Source organism: Ambystoma mexicanum, chromosome 11, assembly GCF_040938575.1.
Source record: "Ambystoma mexicanum isolate Mex_15411 chromosome 11, UKY_AmexF1_1, whole genome shotgun sequence".
Taxonomy (NCBI): Eukaryota; Metazoa; Chordata; class Amphibia; order Caudata; family Ambystomatidae; genus Ambystoma; species Ambystoma mexicanum.
The window spans coordinates 413,588,430-413,610,183 of record NC_090934.1 but is presented as its reverse complement, the minus strand read 5'-3'; the positions used below and the strand labels follow the sequence as shown (position 1 = coordinate 413,610,183).

At 50.9% G+C, this 21,754-nt stretch overlaps 1 protein-coding gene across 1 annotated transcript in view; it reads right to left on the bottom strand.

Moving 5' to 3' along the window:
• Positions 1–21,754, bottom strand: part of AMBRA1 (autophagy and beclin 1 regulator 1) — a 1,783,669-nt gene that overhangs the window by 1,688,261 nt on the left and 73,654 nt on the right. The window contains exon 2 of the mRNA XM_069623220.1: positions 2,721–2,953. Within this exon, the coding sequence (XP_069479321.1) occupies positions 2,721–2,855 (135 nt within the window). The 5' untranslated portion in view covers positions 2,856–2,953. The remainder of the gene's footprint in view (positions 1–2,720; positions 2,954–21,754) is intronic.

Genomic DNA, 21,754 nt, shown 5'->3' with positions numbered 1-21,754 from the left:
AAAACAACCATGAGTTCCAGATAATTGATATGAAACTACCTGTCTTGGAGTGTCCACGGATCAAATACCTGGAAATGATCCAGCGTCGCGCCCCACCCCAGAAGGGAGGAGTCAGTGGTAACCATCACTTGTGGGCCGGGCTCCTGAAAGGAGGCCCAAAGTAAAGGTAGATCAGGCTGAACCACCAAATTCTCTGGTGTTAAGTGCACAGTTAAATTCACTGGGTCACTGTTGGATGGCCTATATTGTTTAGCAAACATTGTATTTACTGCACTTGCAGTCTCTGGTGCTTCCCAATTAGATGGGACCCCTTTTTGTAGGGCAATGTGAAAAGGCAAAATTGGATCTCTTTGGGGACCCTGATCCAAAATATCTTAGGTCATCCTGCTCAAAAGAATGTGTAGGCCTGCTCCAGCCTAAAATGCAACCACCTTGCTCATTAGTTGTCTATATGAGGAGTCAGAGTTGTCAGTAGTATCTGGTTTACCAAATTCCAGTTCTGGCAAGGTATCAATACCACCAACTGATTGTAGGTTATCATACAAGTCTTTTAATCTAGACTCTTCAAAATTAACTCCTCTGGCACATTTGGGGTGCCAAATTGTAAACCAAATGGTGGTGTATTATCGTCTGAAGGCTCATTGTCTTCATCGATTGAAGTTGGACTTCAAACATCTTTTTTCCGCAAGGGCTTGAAAACCTTTTCTTGCATAACTATTGGCTTTGACAACTTCGAAGAAATCGTCAACGACTGAAGTTGGAGTTGATTTTGTCGGAGTCTACTTCGACACTGGCGTCGGAGGCTCCAATGCCGATGGAGTTGGCGAGACCGTCAAGAGTTGTCGACTTTTTATGTTTTTTTGAAGGAACCCTCGATGGACTGGATTTCTGATTTGTTGAAGCCCTCAACGATTTCTCTCGATGTAGTTCCGGTTTATGGCCCGGACTCGAAGATGTGAAAGGTTTTGTCTTCGATTTCCCTTTGCCGTCTTTATGCCGATCAACAGGGCATGGACTTTCTGCTTGTCATTCGAGGGGGTCGGGCCACATTCTTAAAGATTTTAAGCATTTCTTCACAAAATGCATCCTAATATGGTGCAGAATCTGACTGAGTTGTACATTTGATTACCTCGGCCGAGGAATCACTGGAGGTTGAAGGTGACCTGCAATGCCGTTTCTTGGCACTCTTAGAAGAAGAGCACGAAGAATGGTGCAATCGACTTCTCATTAGAGATCTTTTAGACCTTTTCCGTGGAGGAGAATCTCTCGACTCATCCGAATTTTCTTTTACAATCCTTCGAAGGAGACATTTGAAGGCAACGTCCCCACTGCCAATTCACCTTTACGCTCCCTCTCAGCCTTTTCGGTCATCGCCTGACAGGCGTTACAGTCAGAGGTACGGTGAGCGGTACCGAGACACCACAGGCATATGCCGTGGGGGTTGATGATTGACATCTTCGATCCGCAGTCTTGACACTTTTTGAAGCCCGTTTTAGGCGTTGGAGTTGACTGAGAAGACATTTTGTTTCTGAAAATTAGTCACCAAGTTCAGTGAAGAACTGAAGCATGCCGTAATTCTTCGAAGGGTTAGATAAAAAAAATTGACATTAAACCAACAGGTGCTACGTGCGCTATTTTTACTGATTATGACGTCAGCAGTCGAGCCGAAGTCCATATGTGGGAGGACACAATCCATTTGAAAGTAGATGTCCTTCGAACCAATTCTGTAATCATTACACTATAGAAATAAAATGCCCCGCTCATTCCATTGTTCAATAAATAACAGTGACCATTCAGAGTGCCTAGAGACCATAAAACTGTCAGTAGCACGTGGTATAAATCAATATAGCATATATACTGCACATCATACATTTTGTTTGCTTTTTGGTTTACCCATGACGATTTTGTGTAAAGTTGCTTTCCATGATACGATTAAGTATCAAAGCCTCATGTCACTTCTGTAAAATAATGTTCTCCGATTTCATACATAGGTCATTACATCTGCAAATTAGGGACGCCTACAGCCCTTTCTCACACAGGACCTCACACATAATAGTAACTGCCCTGCATATTAAGGGCATCATTTTATACACAAAAATCCTTAGATTCTTTCCAGCGGCTCAGTCTGACAGATCTGTTGCCAGCTTTCTCAGCAGAAGTGTGTTGGCCACCCTTTTCGAGAGACTGTTCAGATGGTTCTACGTGATTTCACCGATGGAAAAGTCATCGTGGGACTTTTCATCGCCACCTATTTTTTGCCTAAAACCCTGTTTGTTTTTTTTTTCTTCCCCCCCGGGGGGGTTCCTCCCCCCAGTCCCCCCCTACTTAAATAATCTTACCCCAACCTGCACAAAATCCCTCCCCACTAAAATAAATAAAAAAGAAAACCAGGGTTTTGGCGATGAAAAGTCCCGCAATGACTTTCCCGTCGGCGAAATGCGTGTATACCATTCAGATAGCCTATCCATTGAGAACATTGCATATCCCATGCTAATATTTACTTTGAAATGCATGTTCATCTAAAGTAGAAAAAAACTGTTGTGCCCCATTATTTTCTGCAAAAATGTATAAACACTGATAAACAGATTTTTCAATTTTACGAAAACACTGGAAAAACACCACTGAAATTGACAAAACAAACACTGAAAACAAAAAAAATACTGCTGGTTTCATCTTCAAATGGATATGGTGCTCCAATAGCACTTCTTGGACAGACTTACCTTTCCCTCCCATTTCATCCACCGCGTTTTATCCTCCACCAGTGCTTGCAGCAGTCTCTGAGCTCCAAGAGCCTGTATGCCCCGCTCTCTCCCAGAAAGGATCCGGACAGCATTCTTCTCACGAATAATCTTCATGGCTCCCCTGCCACCTCAATCCCGGGCACCAGCAAGAAGAGAGCTGCAGACCGTCTATTGATCACATCCAGGCCTCTGAAGGACATCTACATGGACACCTGACAAAAGATTACCAAAAGCCAGGAGTTAGAAGAGTTGTAGCAAAACGTTGCTCCTGCTTTGTCCTCTATAGCAATCGCCGCAACAAAATGGAGGACATGCCTTGGAAACTGCAGCTTGGCTTTAAAATTAATACATTCTATTATCAGGCATCTCCTATTACTAGACAAAATAATGTCAATGTCTGGATGGTATAAAGCCTGTAAATGGAATAAAGGGCAAGGAAACTTTATCAGGCCTTTTTGGTCTGTTAACTGACACTCTGCCACCCAGTTACCAGGCATATTAGCTTACTCAAGATCATTGAGATCCCAATGACATGGGATAAAGGTTTTAGGAACCAGAATTTTGGATCCGGGGCAGATGCTGGTTTGGGAGGAGGCCTTAGTGCAGGGTCTCATCACACCCACATTAGCTCTGGCTTTAGGAACAATTCCCAATTGCTTGTGTGGTGATATCACCATACCCATAGTAGATAGATTTACAAATAACGGTAAGGAACAGATGAATGAAAATAAAACATGTTGCTTGAAGTGTAAAAGAACTTGTCGTGATTTCCTATTGATATGTAGGAGAGAACAAGAGCTATGCATCTCGACCCCGGAAATGGGACTGTGAATGATGGCTCTTGATCATCGGTCCGCGTTCATAACGAACGCTAATCATGCACGCTGCTGGCGCTTTTCATAGATGTGCTTGGCCTACTGTGCTCTAGCATGACAAAGCCCAAACTCAAGGAAATTATAGTGAACTAACTTAAGTCGCCCTTATTTAAGATGACCGTTCTGAATTGTCGCATACATAAATGACACTTGAGAGAATATACAATGCAATTTAATGTAATTATCAGTCAGCCTGAATAGCAGAAAAATTATATAAACTGTGAAAAACAACAAACAGCTTTCTAGGTTAAATGAAAACAATTCTAAAAGCACCTATTTCTTGCTCTCAGCCTGTACATCACGCTCAGTCTAAATACAGCAAAGCAAGTGCCTTGCTTACTCCCACTTGAAAAAAAAATAGCCAATGGATATCAACTTTCCTTCTATCGACTCAGGGCTGTTCCAGTTTTAAATCAGCCTTTCCCAGCCCCCACCTCTGCAGTATGGGCATACACCGTCCAAATAAACTGCTCTCTGTGCCTGGTCTCTCTAGATGTGCACTATACATTAAATAATGTAGAACATTTGGCAGCTGTAAGATGAACATTCCCAACCTTGGTTAGAGGTCAATCTGGGACATACAATTTCTGTACATAGCAAGGCATTTTGAACCTTCGACGTTTGTACCTTCACCTTTCAAACTCTTTGTTCATACAGTCTGAGAAAAGTCTGTTGGACAGAATTTAGCTCTCTGCTAAAATCTTGGGAAACTGCCTCTGTTTGTCTGGCAAGTGAAACTAACAACAAGGGAAATAATACATCTCTATGCTGAAGTCTATCGTCATCCTGTTTGTTTCAACACAAATTGCATTTTTTATTTTATTTCACAGACCTTTGACTAAACATTGACAGCTTCCCTGCCACACCCTTCTATTTGTCTAGCGGGTGAAACTAAAGGTAATCATAAATAATGCTGCTAAGGCCTGTGACTGCTCATTGTGTATAGCCATTCATTGAATTTTCTCCATTTTACAGACTTAGGACTAATACGTGGAACACGGGCATGTGTTGTGCTTGCAGTTCTTTATACACCATGTGCAAGTCTCATGCAGTTACAGGTTGTCACAGCAGTCTGAATCCATAGAATTGAGTTGATGAAGTCATTGTGTGCGAGGTCAAAAGGGCAGGCATCTCCCTGTGGAGAAGGGAGCAGACTAGTATACTCGGAATATGGTTAGGCTAGGTGGGTGGCAAAAATAATTAGGTTACTCATCGTAGTGACCACCTTACTCCTAGTCCATAGTCCCCTTTCTTCCATATAAATGGGACATTCCTCAGTCCTGTGGGACGGACCGGAGCACTTTGTAAAAAGCATCCCATTTTTCCAAAAATGTGTCCTTCCTCTCTTTATACGTGGGGTACCACACGCGGCCGTAGCCCCGCCCTCCTTAGCTCCGCCCAGCGCATCACCCATCAGTCCTTTTCTATCGCCAGGTCAGAGACCTTTAAGCAATAATAAAGGATACTTGTTAGATGGGACGGCGGGCGTATGGAGGAAAGGGGACTATGGACCAGGAGTAAGGTGGTCACTACGGCGAGTAAGGAACAAGTTACTTACCTGTAACTGTTGTTCTCCAGCATGGGTCTGGCATGGATTCACATGCTCATGAATATTCCCAGTCTTCAGGCCGGGAATCCTCAGTATAGAAAAAAAATCAGTATCAGTTTCGTTTCTGATCTGTCTTTCTCAGTAGTAACCAATCACTGGTCTCTGGGTCATACTGCCCCCAGCCAATGACTGCCCTCTCCCTAAGCACCGCCCCCGGCAGCCAGCCTCAGATTTGGTAGCACGTGAAGTGGCAGTATGACCAAGTGAAGAGCCGCAGAGGGGTAGGCGGGAGGGTTCGCATGTGAATCCATGCCAGACCCATGCTGGAGAACAACAGTTACAGGTAAGTAACTTGTTCCTTCACCAGCATGGGGTCTGGCATGGATTCACATGCTCATGAATATAAGAATACATAGCAGTATACACATGCACAACCACAGGAGGTGGCAAAAGGCTCAATATCAAGTAATACAACAACTCAACATTAAGCAACTCTTACCTCCTCATCAGGCTCACCTTAGGTGAACAGGTTGCGCAGCACTGCCTGGCCGACTCTGGACTCCTCCCTGGAATCCCGGTCGACGCAGTAGAATCTCGTGAAGGTGTGCGTCGACCTCCACGTAGCAGCCCTGCAGATGTCGAGCAGGGGCACACCAGACAGGAACGCCGTAGTAGCAGCGATCGCTCTGGTCGAATGGGCTCTCGGACGGCCTGGCAACGGTCGGTTTGCCAACCGGTGACAGTGCATGATGCAGCCGGAGAGCCATCTGGAAACGGAAGTCTTCGAGAGAGCCTTCCCTTGATTCACAGGTCCAAAGTTCACAAACAGCTGTGATGTCTTCCGAAAACTCTTTGTGCGGTCCACGTAGAACTTCAGCGCTCTAGCTACATCCAGCGAGTGCAGAGTCCTCTCAGCCGACGACGAAGGCGACGGGAAGAAAACTGGCAACACCAAGGGCTCGTCGAGGTGGAAGTCCGACGGCACCTTGGGCATGAAGGAGGGGTGCGTCCTTAGCACCACCCTTGTGTCGTGAAAAGTCAAGTATGGAGGCTTGCAAGACAGTGTCTGGATCTCTCCCACTCGTCGTAAAGAGGTGATGGCCACGAGGAATGCCGTCTTCCACGACAGAAACTTCAACGGCACTGAATGCATAGGCTCGAATGGGGCCTCCATGAGCTTAGTCAGCACCACGTTGAGCTCCCACGCCGGGGCAGGGGCCTTCACCGGCGGGAATGATCGGAACAGTCCTTTCATAAGTTCCTTCACCAGTCGATGAGACCACAAGGACGCCCGTCCTGTAGTTCTGGTGTAACGTGAGACGGCAGCCAGATGTACCTTGATGGAAGCGTGAGACAGGCCAGCCTTGGCCAAGGACAACAGGTACAGCAATACTTGAGGGGCCCTAATCCGCAGAGGGTTAATCTTCTGTGCACGGCACCAGACAGAGAACCTCTTCCATTTGTGTCCGTAGCACGAGAGTTGAGGATGCCCTGGCCTTCGCAAGAACCTCTCTGCAGTCAGCCGGGATGTCGTATCCTTCAAACTCTAGTGCTGCAGGAGCCAGGCCTGCAAGTTCAGCGAGACTGGTTCGTGATGAAGAATGGCGCCTCCTTCTCTGGAGAGAAGATCCGCGTCCGTCGGCAGCTTGACTGGTGTGGACGCTGACAAGTCCAAAAGGTCCGGGAACCAGATCTGCCTCGGCCACGCCGGTGCGACGAGGATCATCCCGCACCGGGACCTCTTGAGCTGGTTGACGAGCCGGAGTAGCAACGGCAGGAACGCATAAAGGAACAGGCCGTCCCAAGGGAACGAGAAAGCATCGCCCATGCTCCTCGGTTGGGAAAACCTGCTGGCGAACTTCTGGCACTTGGAGTTCGCCGCCGTCGCAAAGAGATCGATCTGGGGTTCGCCCCATCGTCGGAATAGTCGGTCCACTTGATCCTGGCGCAGTTCCCACTCGTGGCACGAGCGCAGCTCTCTGCTGAGCGAGTCGGCGATGGTGTTTTTTATCCCTGCCAGATGAAAGGGTACCAGAAACATCCCTTGGGCGACGGCCCAATGCCACAGATCCTGGGCTTCCTTGGATAGGGCAGGGGGATCTGGTTCCGCCCTGCTTCAGAATGTAAAACATTGTGGTGGTGTCAGTGAAGATCCTCACCACCTTGCCCTTGAGGAACGGAAGGAAGGACCCGAGGGCCCAGAACACTGCACGGAGCTCCAAGATGTTGATGTGGAGAGTCCTGTCCTCCGGGAGCCAAAGGCCTCTTGCGTGGAGACCCCCGGTGTGTGCTCCCCAACCTTCCAGGGAGGCATCCGTCGTCACCGTCACCTGGTGGGCCGGGGCTACGAAACCTGTTCCCGCCGTCAGATGAGAGCGGACACCCCACCATCGTATCGCCTGATGGAACTCTTCGTCGAGCGGGATCCTGTCCTCGAAGCTGCCCGTCGTCTGGATCCAGTGGGCGTCGAGGAATTCTTGCCAGGGCCGCATCCGAAGTCTGCAGTGGCGCACCAGATAAATGCAGGAGGACATCATTCCGAGGAGGGACTTGATAGACCTCACTCTGGCCACGTCCGTGGCCAGCAGACGTTGCACCTTTCCCAGGATGCTCCTTATCCTTTCCTCCGACGGTGAGGCTCGCCGCGCCACTGTGTCGAGCTGTGCTCCCAGAAACAGGGCAACTTGCGACGGGACCAGGTGGGATTTTGGAAAGTTGGAGAACCCCAGGTCCGTGAGCAGCTGGACGGTCTTCGCAGTGTGTTCCACGGCGAGCTCCCTTGTCCTTGCCCGTATGAGCCAGTCGTCCAGGTAGGGGTAGACGTGGATCCCCTGCAGGCGCAGCCACGCCGCCACCGGTGCTAGGCACTTGGTGAACACCCTGGGCGCCGATTTTAATCCGAACGGGAGGGCCTTGAACTGGTAGTGCCGCCCTTTGACCACGAACCTGAGGAACCTAGAATAGGGATGTGGAAGTATGCATCCTCCAAGTCCAACGACGACAGGAAATCGCCCTCCTCCAGCTGTCCCAGCACGTGCTGGAGGGTGACAATCCGGAACTTCTGTGCCTTGATGTATTTGTTCAGTCGTCGCAGGTCCAGGATGGGACGCCATCCTCCCGTCTTCTTCTTCAAGAGGAAGTATCTTGAGTAAACTCCGGAGCCCCGAAGCCTCTTTGGAACGAGCTCGATGGCACCTTTCCTGAGCATCGCCCTTATTTCCAACAGCAGTTGAGGGACCTGATTTTCCTTCCTGGCCACGGGAGGAATGTGGGGGCACCTCTTGTGGAACTCAAGGGCGTGCCCCAGGGCCAGGGCGTCCAGCACCCAACAGTCAGAGGAGATGGACTCCCACACGCCGACGAACTTAGTCAGCCGGCCTCCCACTGGGGTGCTTCGGCGGGGGCCCGACCCGACGGTCGGTTCAATCTTGCTTGGAGGCCGCTTTGCCTCCTTGGCGACGACGGTGGGATCCACCTGACTTGCCGCGTCCCCTGTAGGCCTCCTGCGACGAAGATCTTGCCGCTTGACGGTACGTAGAGGAGCTGCTGCCGGCTCCCTTGGAGGCACCCTGTCTGCCTCCGGAGCTCCGAAAGGACGGCCGTCGCTGTTGGAGCACACCCAGTGCACGGACCATCTCTGTGTCTGTCTTGATCGCCTGAAGGGACTCATCAACCACCTTGCCAAAAATGTTGTTCCCATCGAAGGGCATGTCCAAAACCTTGGTCTGTACGTCCTGGCGGAAATCCGTCGCCTTAAGCCATCCTTGTCTCAGGCAAACGCCGCTGCCCAACTGACAGAAACCGGTGTCTTCCTGTAAGATTTCCAGGGCCTCAGTCCTCTTGGCGCCCGGAAGGATATCCAACAAAGGGGCAATTTTGAACCATAACTCCCTGTCGTAGCGGGCTACGATGGCCAGGGCGTTGGCCGCCTTGATGGTCATCGCTGCAGATGAGATGACCCGTCGTCCCATCGCATCCAGCTTCCTACCCTCGCCGTCCGGTGGGGAGGTTGAAGTCTAGGCCGATGCCCGCCCCGCTTTCTTCTTGGCCGCCGCCAAAACGACCAAATCCGGGGTAGGTTGCGCCCTAAGGCACAAGGGGGCAGCGTCGGGGACCCGGTACTTCTTCTCGTACCGGTCCCTCTTCGCAGGACCCGTGGCAGGGTTCTTGAGGAGGGCGAGTCCCTCATCCCAGATGTCATCAAGAAGTGGTACGGCGAGGACCGTCTTCCTTTTAGTCTCGCGCCGTTGGTAAAGGAACCCTTCCTTCTTTTCTTCGGGGCAGAGCTGGAAGAGCTCGGATGCCCTGGAAATCATAGCATGGAAGGATCCAATCTCGTCGGGCGGGGACGCCCGGGCATGGGGCGACGGGGACACGTCCCGTCATCGCCTCCGTCATCATCCGTACCTGTCGTAGTCGTGTCCATGCCTGTATCATCCCCGTGGGTAGTGGACCGGGGGGAAGGCAGAGAAGGTCGCAGAGGCGGGAGAGGAGGGCTAGGATGCGTCGTCCTCCTCTTAAGTGGTGGGCTCTCCGAAGGTCCTGTCTCCGGTTCCCCCGTCAGGTCTGGCTCCGGGGTAGGCCTTGGAACTTCTGGAATCCTCCAAAAGCGTAACTCGACGAAATCTTCACCCTTGAGGGGCGTAGAAACTCCGAAACGGATCCCCGTTGATCGGAAGTAGAAACGGTGGAGCTTGAGGCTCTATTTAACCGGAAAAATGAGAAAAACTCCTGAAAAAAGAGCAAAAACGCAGCAAAAGCTCGAGAGCTACAGCACGAGGACTCCCAACACTTGAACGTGCGGTAAAAATCTGAGGATGGCTGCCAGGGGCGGGGCTTAGCGAGAGGGCAGTCATTGGCTGGGGGCAGTATGACCCAGAGACCAATGATTGGTTACTACTGAGAAAGACAGATCAGAAACGAAACGGATACTGATTTTTTTCTATACCGAGGATTCCCGGCCTGACGAGGGGGAATATTCATGAGCATGTGAATCCATGCCAGACCCCATGCTGGAGAACCTAATTATACTCCTACGTCCCGTCCCCTTTCCTCCATACTTATGGGAGATACCCAAGCACTCCTCACAGGAACTACGGGTGGATGAAAATTCCTTAATGAAAAAGGTTTTTTAGCACAGCTTGGCCAAACTGAGCATCAGATCTGGAGCTCAGGTCCAAACAGTAGTGTTTACAAAAGTCTGATGGGGAGGCCCAGGTAGCACCTTTCGCGATCGTCTCCCATGGGACATACTTTTGGAAGGCAACACCACCTGCCTTGACCCTTAACAGGTGTGCATGAATCCCTTTAGGAGGCTGGAGACCCTGAACCGAGTAAGACTCCATAATACAGGCAGTAATCCATCTGGAGATAGTTGCTTTGTAGGTCTGTTTACCCTGCGGATTACCAAAGGTCACCAATAGTTGAGAACTCCTCCTAAATTCAGATGCGTTAGGGAGAAAGCTCATTTTATGGCTAATTTACCTTACCTATAGAGTCCCCCAGCAGCTTTGCTGGATTTAAAGGGTTTGATTTTTTCTCCTGCTAAGAGTGAGACTCTTTTTCCCCACTCTTAGGCATTTTTGCTATGTGTGTTCTAGTCTATTTTTGTGTTTAATGTCTATGGGGTTTTTCTCACCTCCGTAGGAACCATCCTTATTCACATGTGTTACACAGCACCCTCCGTGCAGTAACAGGGGTGTCGTAGCGACCCCCCAAACATAAAACTCCATACCCTGGGACTGACTACTGTCTCCCAGGGCATGTAAAGTCCCCATTGACTTTACTAGTCCATTTTTATGAACTAAACCAGTATAACCCATCTTACTATGGAGGTACTGGGAAGGGTTAATAGTTTTTCCCTTATGTTCATTTTCGAGAGGGTACCGTACAGTCCCTCTCTCAAATGTTTCTGGCTGGTGGCAGTGGTTACTACCGTAAATATTTGACAGCAAATATTTTCCTATGGGATTTTTCCCATTGTTCGGGGCTACCACATTTTCTGACAGCCTCTAACATACCGCCGGTGTATTTGAATATTAACTTTACTCCGGTAGGTTTTATTTGCCAGAACTTTAATATAACTTCTTTCTCGTGTCTTTCTCTAAACTCCTAACCCAGGTCAGGGATTCTTTGTTTGTCCTTTTGGCGGGCTTCTGCCAAGAAGCCCTCCTTTCGGCGCCGCTGGGGTGGGTCCATTGTGTGGGAGGCGGGGGTAGGACCCCTGGACAGGGTTGCCTCAGCAAACCATGTTGCACTCTATCCTGATAGGCTGGAGGGTCTCCCGCCAAGATGACCACTCCACTGTGCGAGTGACAGCTAGGCTGTATGAATGGGGATCTTTTTGCATAAAAGCAGGGTCCTGAGGACTGGAAGAGCAAAGCCGAAGAGGAGAGAAGCCAAAGACATCGGCAACGACTGAACCACCGGTGAAGCCCTGCTGCAGCGCCTCACAACTTTGCTCCACACGACGAGAGAAGATCTTCATCTGCAAGAGCCTTCTTCCCTTGAGCTGGTGGGGCCAACCAGTTTGCCAATCGCCTTCCCGGACCTGCCTTTGTCGAATCGCCAGTACCCAGTACTCGGAGACCGGATAGCCAGGCACTAGTCCACCCGGACCGTGATTTAAAGGAGCGTACCTTTTATTCGTCGGGCACCACTGCGGCTGGTTTCATCCCTGGGTAGTGCAGTAACTCGAACCTTCGTCCACAACGAGAGCCTCTCTTCCTCTGCTGGATCCCCCGAACTGCAGGAACTAGCAGGAACAACCGCCACCGCAGGAGCCACTTCATTTATAAGGTACATTGTCCCGCCAGGCCGGCCTTTCTGCGTGGTAGTGCTAAAGGTGTTTTAAATCCTTTACCTACCTGTTGGGTTGGCCGCCCCTCTCTCTTAACATGGTCTTTCAACTTCTGCATCCACCTTTTCAAATCGTTAACCAAATAATTGACTGCAGCTACAAGAACATTTTGCTCCTGGGCCCTTCCCCTGAACCACAGACTCTAGCACAGGCCTACTGACTATGGCTATTTTTGTTAGAACTGCCTTCTCTAGATTGCTTGTCAACTAGAAATGTGTTGGTGCACCTACTTCTTATAACCACCCTTTCCTCCCCACTTTTAAACCTTGAGAAATGCCATTTTGCTCAGTTTTCATTTAAGTATTTTCTATACTGATGCACTGTCTTGCTTAAACTGGTTCACAAACGTATGGAAAGTGCTGCTAGGGTGTGTAAGAAGATATTTCTTTATAACTTGGATTTTCCCTCCTTTGTAAGAAATTGCTAGAGTACCATTTGTGTTTGGTTTCCACTGTGCCGTTCTGCTCAGTTTTCACTCTTACTCAAACTTGCTACAATTTAACTAGGGAGTTGTGTATACTTTCCTTAACTGAATTTAAGGTGCTTAATAACTGTGATAAATGTATTTAACTAGAGGTGTGTATATATATATATATATAAAGCTTTGGTCAGTGTTTCCTTGTACCATAATTGCTGAAGGCCTATTGTGTAAACCCTGAATACTGCTCATCTCCCGCTTGAGATAAGTCTGACTGCTCAGACACAGCTACCAACTAAATCTTTGTGGTACAGACCGATACCAAAGGGGATTTATTGCTCTCACCTGTAGTCCTAATCTTCTATAGTACTCCCTAAGGGAACTGCACAGGATTCTGCCTAACAAGCTGTTCTGTCCAGATAGAATTTAAGAGCTCTTCCAACATCCACGCAATGCAAAACCATTTCGGCTTCCGAAGCCGGGTTTGTGAAGAAGACGGGCAAGGAGATTGACTGATTTAGATGAAAATCAGAGACCATTTTTGGCAGGAAAGAAGGATTCGTCCTCAGGACAACCTTATCTTCATGGAAAACCAAGAAGGGATGCTCCACCAACAAAGCCTGGAGCTCACGCACATGTCTTGCCGAAGTCACGGCGACCAAGAAGGAGACTTTCCTCGAAAGGTGCTTAAGATCTACCGTAGCCATTGGTTCAAAAGGCTTATGGCACAAGGCCGTAACGACCACGTTCAGATCCCATGTCGGGTGCGGTTTGCGAACAGGAAGGTAAAGACGCATAAGACCCGCAAAGTGCCTTTTAACCACTGGATTTCACAGAGAAAAAGAGCACTGGTCCGTGGATAAGTAAGTGGCGACAGCCAAAAGATAAGTCCTGCATGACAGGACATGAATGCCCGATTTTGCTAGATGAGAGACAAAGGACAGCACTGTCGATTGTAGCCACCCTGGGGTCCAGCAGTTTGGCTAAGCACTAGTGACAGAACCAAAGCCATTTGCTCCTGTATTGAGATCTCGTTGAGGGCTTCCTGGCTGCTTGAATGATGCGCATGTTATCGGCAGACAGGTTGAGATGCACTAGAGGTCTGAACTCAGGCACCATGCTGCCAAGTTGAAAGAATGTGTAAAGGGGTGCCACAGCTGCCGATCTCTCTGGTGAAGCACGTCGGGAACCAACGGAAGCCTGATCGGTGCACACACCGACAGATGTTGAAGCTGTGAGAACCAGAACCTGGCCGGCCATCACGGAGCTATGAGCAGAAGAGAACAGATCACAGTGTTCCTCAGCTTGCAAATCGTCCGATGAATCAGAGGCAGAGGCGGAAAAGCATAGGCCCTCATGCAGTGCGAGGGAATCTCGAGAGCATCTCCCAGAGAGGAGGCTCCCAACCCGCTCCTGGAAGCATACAGAGGAAGTTTCCCGACGTCGCAAAGAGGTACACTTCTGGAGTGCCAAAACACTAGAAGATTTGTAAGAGGACCTCTGCTTTCAATTCCCACTCGTAGCTGACCATTGTCCGTCAGCTGAGGGCATCTACAGTAACATTCAACTGGCCCGGGATGTGTACAGCCACCAGCCAGATGCCATGCTGAAACGCCCATTCCCAAATCTGAACGGCAAGATCCACAAGAGGAGGGGACTTTGTACCCCCCTGCTTGTTGATGTAAAACATGGACACCACATTGTCCGTGCGGACACGGACCACTTGGTTGACAATGACCAGCCTGAACACCTTGAGCGCCAGGAAGATCGGCAGGAGCTGCAGGTGATTGATATGGAGGAGCTTGTCCTGGGGCGACCAAAGATCGAAAACTTGAAGAAGGTCCAACGTCGCACCCCACCCCAGAAGGGAAGAGTCTGTTATTGTCACCAGCGGAGCAGGGTCTTGAAAAGCCGCACCCACCGAGAGGTTGCCGAGAGACGACCACCACAAAAGATCCACTCTCATGAAAGCCGGAATCGGTATCATTTTGGAGTCCTGATCCACAGCTTGACGCCAAGAACTCCGAAGAGCCATCTGAGTCGGCCTCATCTCGAGCCGAGCAAGAGGCAGAGCCAATACACACGAGGGCATGAGGCCCAGAAGCCTCTGGAACCACCAGGCCGACATGCTCTCCGACTGCGCAAAGACCTGACACGTGGCAAACAGATCTGCCATTCTGTCCCCGGTAAGGTATACTCTGTGCAGTCGATCGTGTTCCAACAAGAACCCAGGAAAATCAGGTCCTGAGAGACTGTCATGGAGGATTTCCACCAGTTCAACGACAGCCCAAGGTGGAACAGAAGCTGGAGGAGGGACTGAAGGTTGCTCTAAGCTTTCAGCAGACAAGGACTGCGCAACAGCCAATCGTCCAAATACGGATACACATGGATCCCCTGAAGCCGAAGATAAGCTGCGATAACCGACATCATCTTCGTAAAGTCACGCAGTGCCGAGCTGAGGCCAAAAGGGAGCACTGGGAACTGGAAGTGCTCCTCCCCCATGGAAAACTGCAGGTATCTTCGATGCTGATTTCAGATCAGGATATGCATACACGCATCCTGGAGGTCCACCAAGCTGAGCCAATCGCCCTTCTTTAAAGAGGACTTTGACAGGGCGTGATCATCTTGATTTTCTCTTGGGGTAGAGAGAGATTGAACTGGGAAAGGTCTAGGATGGTGCGCAGGCCAGCCTGGTTGAGTTTGGGCACCGTAAACAGCTGGGAATAGAAGTCCTCCCCTCGCTCCCCTAGAGGAACGGGTTCCACTGCCCTGAGATCCAGTAACTTCTGAATCTCGGCTCTGAGGGAGGGCGATCCCGACTACTGGAAGGGAGGATTGAAGGCTGGGGTAGGGATAAGGGGGAAGCAGAAGCCCGCCCGAGCGACTGACTAGACGCACCGGTTCTCGGTGATGGTCTGCCACGCCTCCCAATGAGACGCAATGCGTCCTCCCACCGGGGTCTCGTCCGAGCGCAGAGAAATTTCATTTAGCTTGTTTTTTTGTGGCAGCACCACCTGACCCTGATGAGGAGGCTGAGGAACAGGAGAAAAACCTGCTCTGTTGCTGCGGTCAACAGGAATTTCCTGATTGGGTATAAACCCTGCGGGACTTTCGTTCCAGAAAACCCCCAAAACCAGAGGAAGGCCGAGGCTGCAAGGACGTCCTCTGTCTCCTGAATGGCAGCTTCACCAGGACTGACAAGGATTTGGCAGTCTGAGTGCTATCCTTAGTTTTGGACAGTTCAACGTCCGTTGTGGAGTGGAAAATTCCTTACCATCAAAGGGCAGGTCCAAAACCTTATCCTGTACCTCCTCAGAGAACTTGGTGGCATGCAGCCAAGCCTGACGAGATGTGTCCACGCCAAGCATGAGACCTCGGGCCGAAGTATCGACATGGTGCACTGCGGCCTCCAGCATATCCTGCGCCATGACCCTAGCGTCTGACAACCCTGCTCTGAAATCCTCTAGCTTTTCAGCGGGGATGAAATCCTCAAATTCCGACAGACCTTTACACATTTTCATATTCGCCCTCGCTAAAACCAGTTCTGCGCTCATTTGCCGTAATGCAGCAGGTCTAGATTGTAAAGTGGCAGCAGCCACTACCGTGGACGAGGGGGCGGACACAACGTTAAAGCCACCTCTTCCGAAGAATGGAGCCTATAATGCGCGTCAATCTTCTTGTTGAAAAACAGTCCAGAGTGTGGTTTTCCCAAAATGTACAGACCTCGGCCAAAACGTCCTTCAAGAACAAGCCGGTACGCTCCAAAGGAGACAAGGTGAGCGCCCCCGAAAGCCCGCCCTCCTGCGGAGCGGGTGCCTCGGGTACTGGAACATCCAACAGACACATATCCAGCACCCGGTCATGAAAAGCTCTGACAGAGCGGGGCTGGTCTTGGCTGTCCTGATCGCCCCGTGCGTCGTCCGACAGATCTAGATCAGACTGAGTCGCATCAGGCACCACTATAGACTTGTCCACCGGGGACAACGGAGGCAAGGGAGGAAGAGTCGGGGGAGGCCCAGCCGGTAAGGGCAGCGCCGGTGGAACCGCAGGTGTCGCAGCTGGGACCGTCGGCGCGGGCAGGCATATCTCCCTAAACAAGCCTCGAAAATACTCGTTCATGGGGTCGGAGTGCATAAGTCTTTGAAACTTACCGAAAATGACGTCCTCTGCCGATGATTTAGGAGCGACAGGAGGCAGCCTCTCAAGAGTAATTCCAGGGACGCAAGAGAGAGGGTTGCCAAGAGGGTCCTTCCCCACTGGTGTCCACATAAATCAAGGGCACCGATGCCGCAGGAAGCGAGACATTGTGCGGTAGGGGCATCTGAGCGTTCCAGTCATAAACTGGACGAAATGGATGTGCACAAGGAAACCGATGTTCACCTGAAAAACCACTCCCCACATCTAGAGCCGATGGTGTAGTTGTAAGGGAGGCATCCAAAATGGCTGCCGGAGTCTTGGCAGGAGCGGCCGCCATTTTGTCAGCACCTGAGGAGAACTGCGACATGTGTGGAAGTGAAACAGGGGTCTCCACAGGTGGGTCAGGGGTCTTCATCTTAGCCTTAACACAAGGAACCTCGGCCGAGCTGGTACTGCGTGGCCTAGAATGTTTTTGAGACATGCTATCAGCCAGAAAAGCCTTCAATGGAAGGACCTCGGCACCGCCGGTAATGGAGGAATTCCGGTCCAAGACCTCACTCCGTGCCTCCTCAACAGGTCTGGTGCCACCGCTTGAACGGGAGCGATGAGGAACAAACCTCACCGACAAGAACTTAACAGGCCTCTCAGAACTATTGGTCACCGTAGCCTCCAAACTAGTGGCCTCGGACCAGAGTCCGGTATCTAAAGCCCCTTCACAACAGGCTCGAACTTCTGTTCGGTATCAACAGCCCCAACTGAGGCCTCAGGGCGTACCCCAGTGTTATTACGGGAAGCTCCAGCCAAGGAGACCTCGAAGCAAGCTCCAGTACCCGCCGCCACAGTAGAACTGGGCTCACAAACAGCCCCCTCCGGAGGGGCCTCGGATAGTAATCCGATGTCAATAGGCCCCTTACGGAAGCCCTCAGAGAAAACTCAGGTACACTTTTTAGGCCTAGAAGGCACCTCAGGGCAAGCCCCGCTAGTAGAGCTTTTGCTGCTCCTCCCGGACCGGGAAGGCCCCGGGAAGAAGTCCCCCAGTCGGGGTAAAGAACTCACTGGGCGTTTCTTCTTTTCTTCGATGAAAGTTTGAAAATGCGATGGGGGAGCGCGTCGAAACACTTCGTCCCACCGCTCCAAACAATGTTGAAGAGCCCGGACCGAAAGGTAGTTGCAATAAAAACACGAGTCCCACCGGTGGTCCGGACCCAAGCACTCTAAACAAAGGATGGGGATCGGCCCTGGAGAAGCATCGCTGACAAGAAGAACAAGTAGGAAAATCTAACTGAAACTGCATAGACAGACTACTAAATGACCGCTAAGCCGGAGCACGAGAGGACTACACTGGAAGGCAAAAAAATCTTCCACAGATGCAAGTGCGCCCAGTCCTGAACGTGCAGAGAAAAGGACAGATGGGCGATGCGCTGGGCAGAGCTAAGGAGGGCGGGGTTACGGTCGCGTGTGGTACCCTGCGTACAAAGAGAAGAAGTACACATTTTTGGAAAAATGTGATGCTTTTTACAAAGTGCTCCGGTCTCGTCCCACAGGAGAGTATAGAGGAAAGGGGACGGGACGCAGGAGTAAAGGGAATATAGAACAAGGTTTGAAAATGCTGGGAGCCATCTACCTCCTCCACCTATCACAGGAGAGGCAGGTTAGCTTAAAATCAATGGTTACCAGGAGCTACTTTTAGCTCTCCCGGACAACTGGTGCCTTACAAATATACCAGAAGACACCCATAAGAACCCCAAGCACAGCAAGGGGCATTGAGGGCTTGGGGCACCAATTGTTGCAAATCCCCTGTGGATTCTGAGACTATTAGACCTATTCGCAGCTTGGATGGAGATGGGGTGGGAAGCAAGCCAACACAAAAAGAAGAAATAAGTCCAGGCTGGAAAAGTACGGCACTGTGCATTGCGCCTGGCAGCAGAAGGGTCCTCTAAACTTCAACGCACAAAGGTAAGAAGGAAGTGTGTGCCATCTGCCATCATCCGGTTGGGCGAGGAGTCCAAGCACTTAAGGTGAGGGGTGGCAAAACAGGCCCTGGTATTCACCCACCCACCCGCTCCGACGCAGCTTTCGATTTGGCCCAGCCAGGAAGAATGGGAGATTGTGAGCAACTGTCGGGAGACGGTACCCAGAATTCGCTCAGAATACTCTAGCCCGATTGGCCAGGCTGGACAGAGTTATAGTCAAGGGGCTAATTTGACTACATCAAACAGGAGTCTGAACAGAGCAGTATAGGAGGAATTAGACACCAATGACAGTAGCAGAACAGGCCGACACAGGGACGCTGTAGCCCACACGTGATGGCTGCCTAGGCTGCAGAGCTCCGCTCCATCCATAATCCTTTTGTTGAAATTATCCTGTTTCGGGGCCACCCAGTACAGAAACTCTGCCCGACATGGGAAGCTGGTGAGACTGTCCGGTCCAAAGAATGGGCTAATCCATTGTTGCCTGGCCGAGATAGTCGGCTGGTACGAGTTGAGCACTGAAGAGGACCTCCGCGGGCCGAGTGCGAGTACCGAGAAATCACTTCAACCCGTGGTGGGTTAAACACCCCTGGGCCGCATGGTGGGAGGAGCCCGCGCATCTTCCATCCGAGTGTGGGATCTCCTCCCCTTCTCATGCCCCATACCTGTTGGCCAGCTGGCTACACCCTGACTCCACTGCCGCCAGAGACTGACACAGTGATCTACGGCAGGGAATCTTAGGCTATCTGACCGCTGCCGCCACCAAGTGCACCCCTGCCAGGGGACCCAGTGCGGCTGCTGCAGTGCTATGTTGGGCCATAGGGGGCCGTGAGGCAGCTGTAAGCTTCTGGATTGCGGGCCGCATGGACATTTGATGTTGCTGCTGCTTGATGGACAAACGAACCCCGGCCTGACACCAGACCCTGCGGTGTGGTGGCCCTCTGCTCCTATGCCCAGTCGGATCCACCACCTGGGGCTACTGTGCGCACCCCTGGCGCTTCAGAAGGAGACAAGACCCACCCCACCAAGTGCGCGACGACCTCGACCTGAACTCTAAGCGGCTGCTACATCCTCCCGGCAGCGGGCATGGTGTGCCAATTGTACATCACCCAACATATCCGGAGGTATCGGTGGGCCGGGGCCTTGAGGGGAGACGGACGGCCTACAGCCTGATCAGCGGCCCTGAATGTGAATAAGGCGCCCCGAGCCGGGTGCCCAGGCCTGGACACATCAGGCTTGACTGGTTCCCTGCAAACTATCCTTTAAGAACATACACATGGCCTGAGTTTCTGCTAACCTGTGAGGCCACATAATACCATCTCCTTACCGGCATAAACCAGTTATACCGTCAGCACTATATACATCCACACGGAAGGCCTCAGTGCACCATTTCCTCTGTGTGTACGCCGTTGACCCAGCTGCACGACTCGACGGTGGACCACGCCACTGCTCTCACTGACGCCACTCCACCGCTGCGCCTGTGGGCCTCGGAGCTCTTGCTGTGGAACCACGCTCTGACACAGCATTGGAGAGTGAAGAATGCTGCCTATCAGTTACACCACATGGGACTGAAGTTAGCAGGTAACGTGGTCCTTTTAAAAAACAGAGCACGGAGCGGCCCTACTGTGAACCCATATACTTTTTGAACTTGCCCTCATTGCACGACATACTGGCTTTTTCTACCCGAGACCCCACGTTAACGACTCTAAACTGATGGGTATATCTCGTTCAGCTATTTAATACACTTCTCTACATGGGAGGCCACATTCCATACGCAAGTGTCACGCCCAACACTCCAACATAGATGTACTGCTAGGTGAGGGGTGTCAACACCACACAGTCTGGAATCGACTTTATAAAGTCGATCTGGTGACAATACATATGGTCATAGTACCGGAGGTTGGTAATTTGCTGTGCCTGTACCCTGCTCGTATCACGAGTCGCGCTCTAGACTCCTTCAGCCTGATAAGCTGGTGAAGCCCTAAACCCGCACTTCTTCTTGGTTTCTCTCACCCTGTAACGTCTGGGGTAACCGCTTGTGGCAATATTGGACTTGGTCCTTTAACTGTGATCCACGCCCGAAACAGGGCCCAACACTGTTCTGAGGGTACTAATGCCACCCACCGGCTATGGAGCAGATCGGATGCCACAGTAACTTCACAAAGGTTTGAGTTCTGGAAAATAGGCTGTGGCACCCCCCCTAAGGCGTCGACCAGCATAAATCTACACCGCGCAGCATATTTAGTGCTTCAACGTTGAAAGGAGAGATGGCCAAAATACGTGGCAAGTGCGAAGACTTAGAATCAAGGGCCCGGAGGACCAATATCCGTATTCTAGGTGTGGCAGAATCCGCATGTAAGGGTCCCATGGAACCATATGCAACTCTCAAAATCCCTGTTTGGTGCTTTGTCCTTCTCGGACCACTTTCGGGTGGAAAGAGCCCATCGCACACTAACCCCGGTTCCTAAACTAGGTGCCCCACCCCGCACCATCATTGCCAAACTACTCAACTATAGAGATAGAGACGCGGCTCTTCGTCTGGCAAGAGAGATGGGGCCTTTACACCATGAAAGGTATAATATACACATCTACCCGGATTTCGCCGCTGGAGTGCAAGCCCAGAGGAGATCATGTGCAAGCCCAGAGGAGATCATATGAACAAGTAAAGAGATAACTGAGACTACTGCAAGCCCCATATGCGTCGGTTTTCTCAGCGAAACTTCGGATACAGCATGGAGGTCGAGCTCATTTCTTCGAACATCCTACAGCGGCAATGAACTGTATTGAAACATGGATCCCACTACCGCCACGTGAACAAGAGCCGGACCAGAACAGGTCCCCATGACCTGAAGCTGACCTGAGCGATCCGGCTGATTGACGGATGCTAAATGTGATATCATTTTTCCACATGTAGTGTCTGGGTGGCACTGAACTAGAACTGTTAGGTTATATCGGATGGAGCGTACCCGGCTGTGGCAGTTGTGGGCTGCATCATACGCACCTCCGTAAAGTTCCATAAATTCCGACAGGGATGTCATCATCGTGGTGGGGTTGATGGTGTGGGAGGGGGTGGGGGCTAGGGTATGCAATATTCTTTTCCTAGCACTATGCTGGGATTAGTTGGGATTGTTAAAGTTTGAAAATTAAGAGTCGTGTTAGCATAGACAGTATCCAGCCAGCCCAGGTATATCTAACATATGGTGTC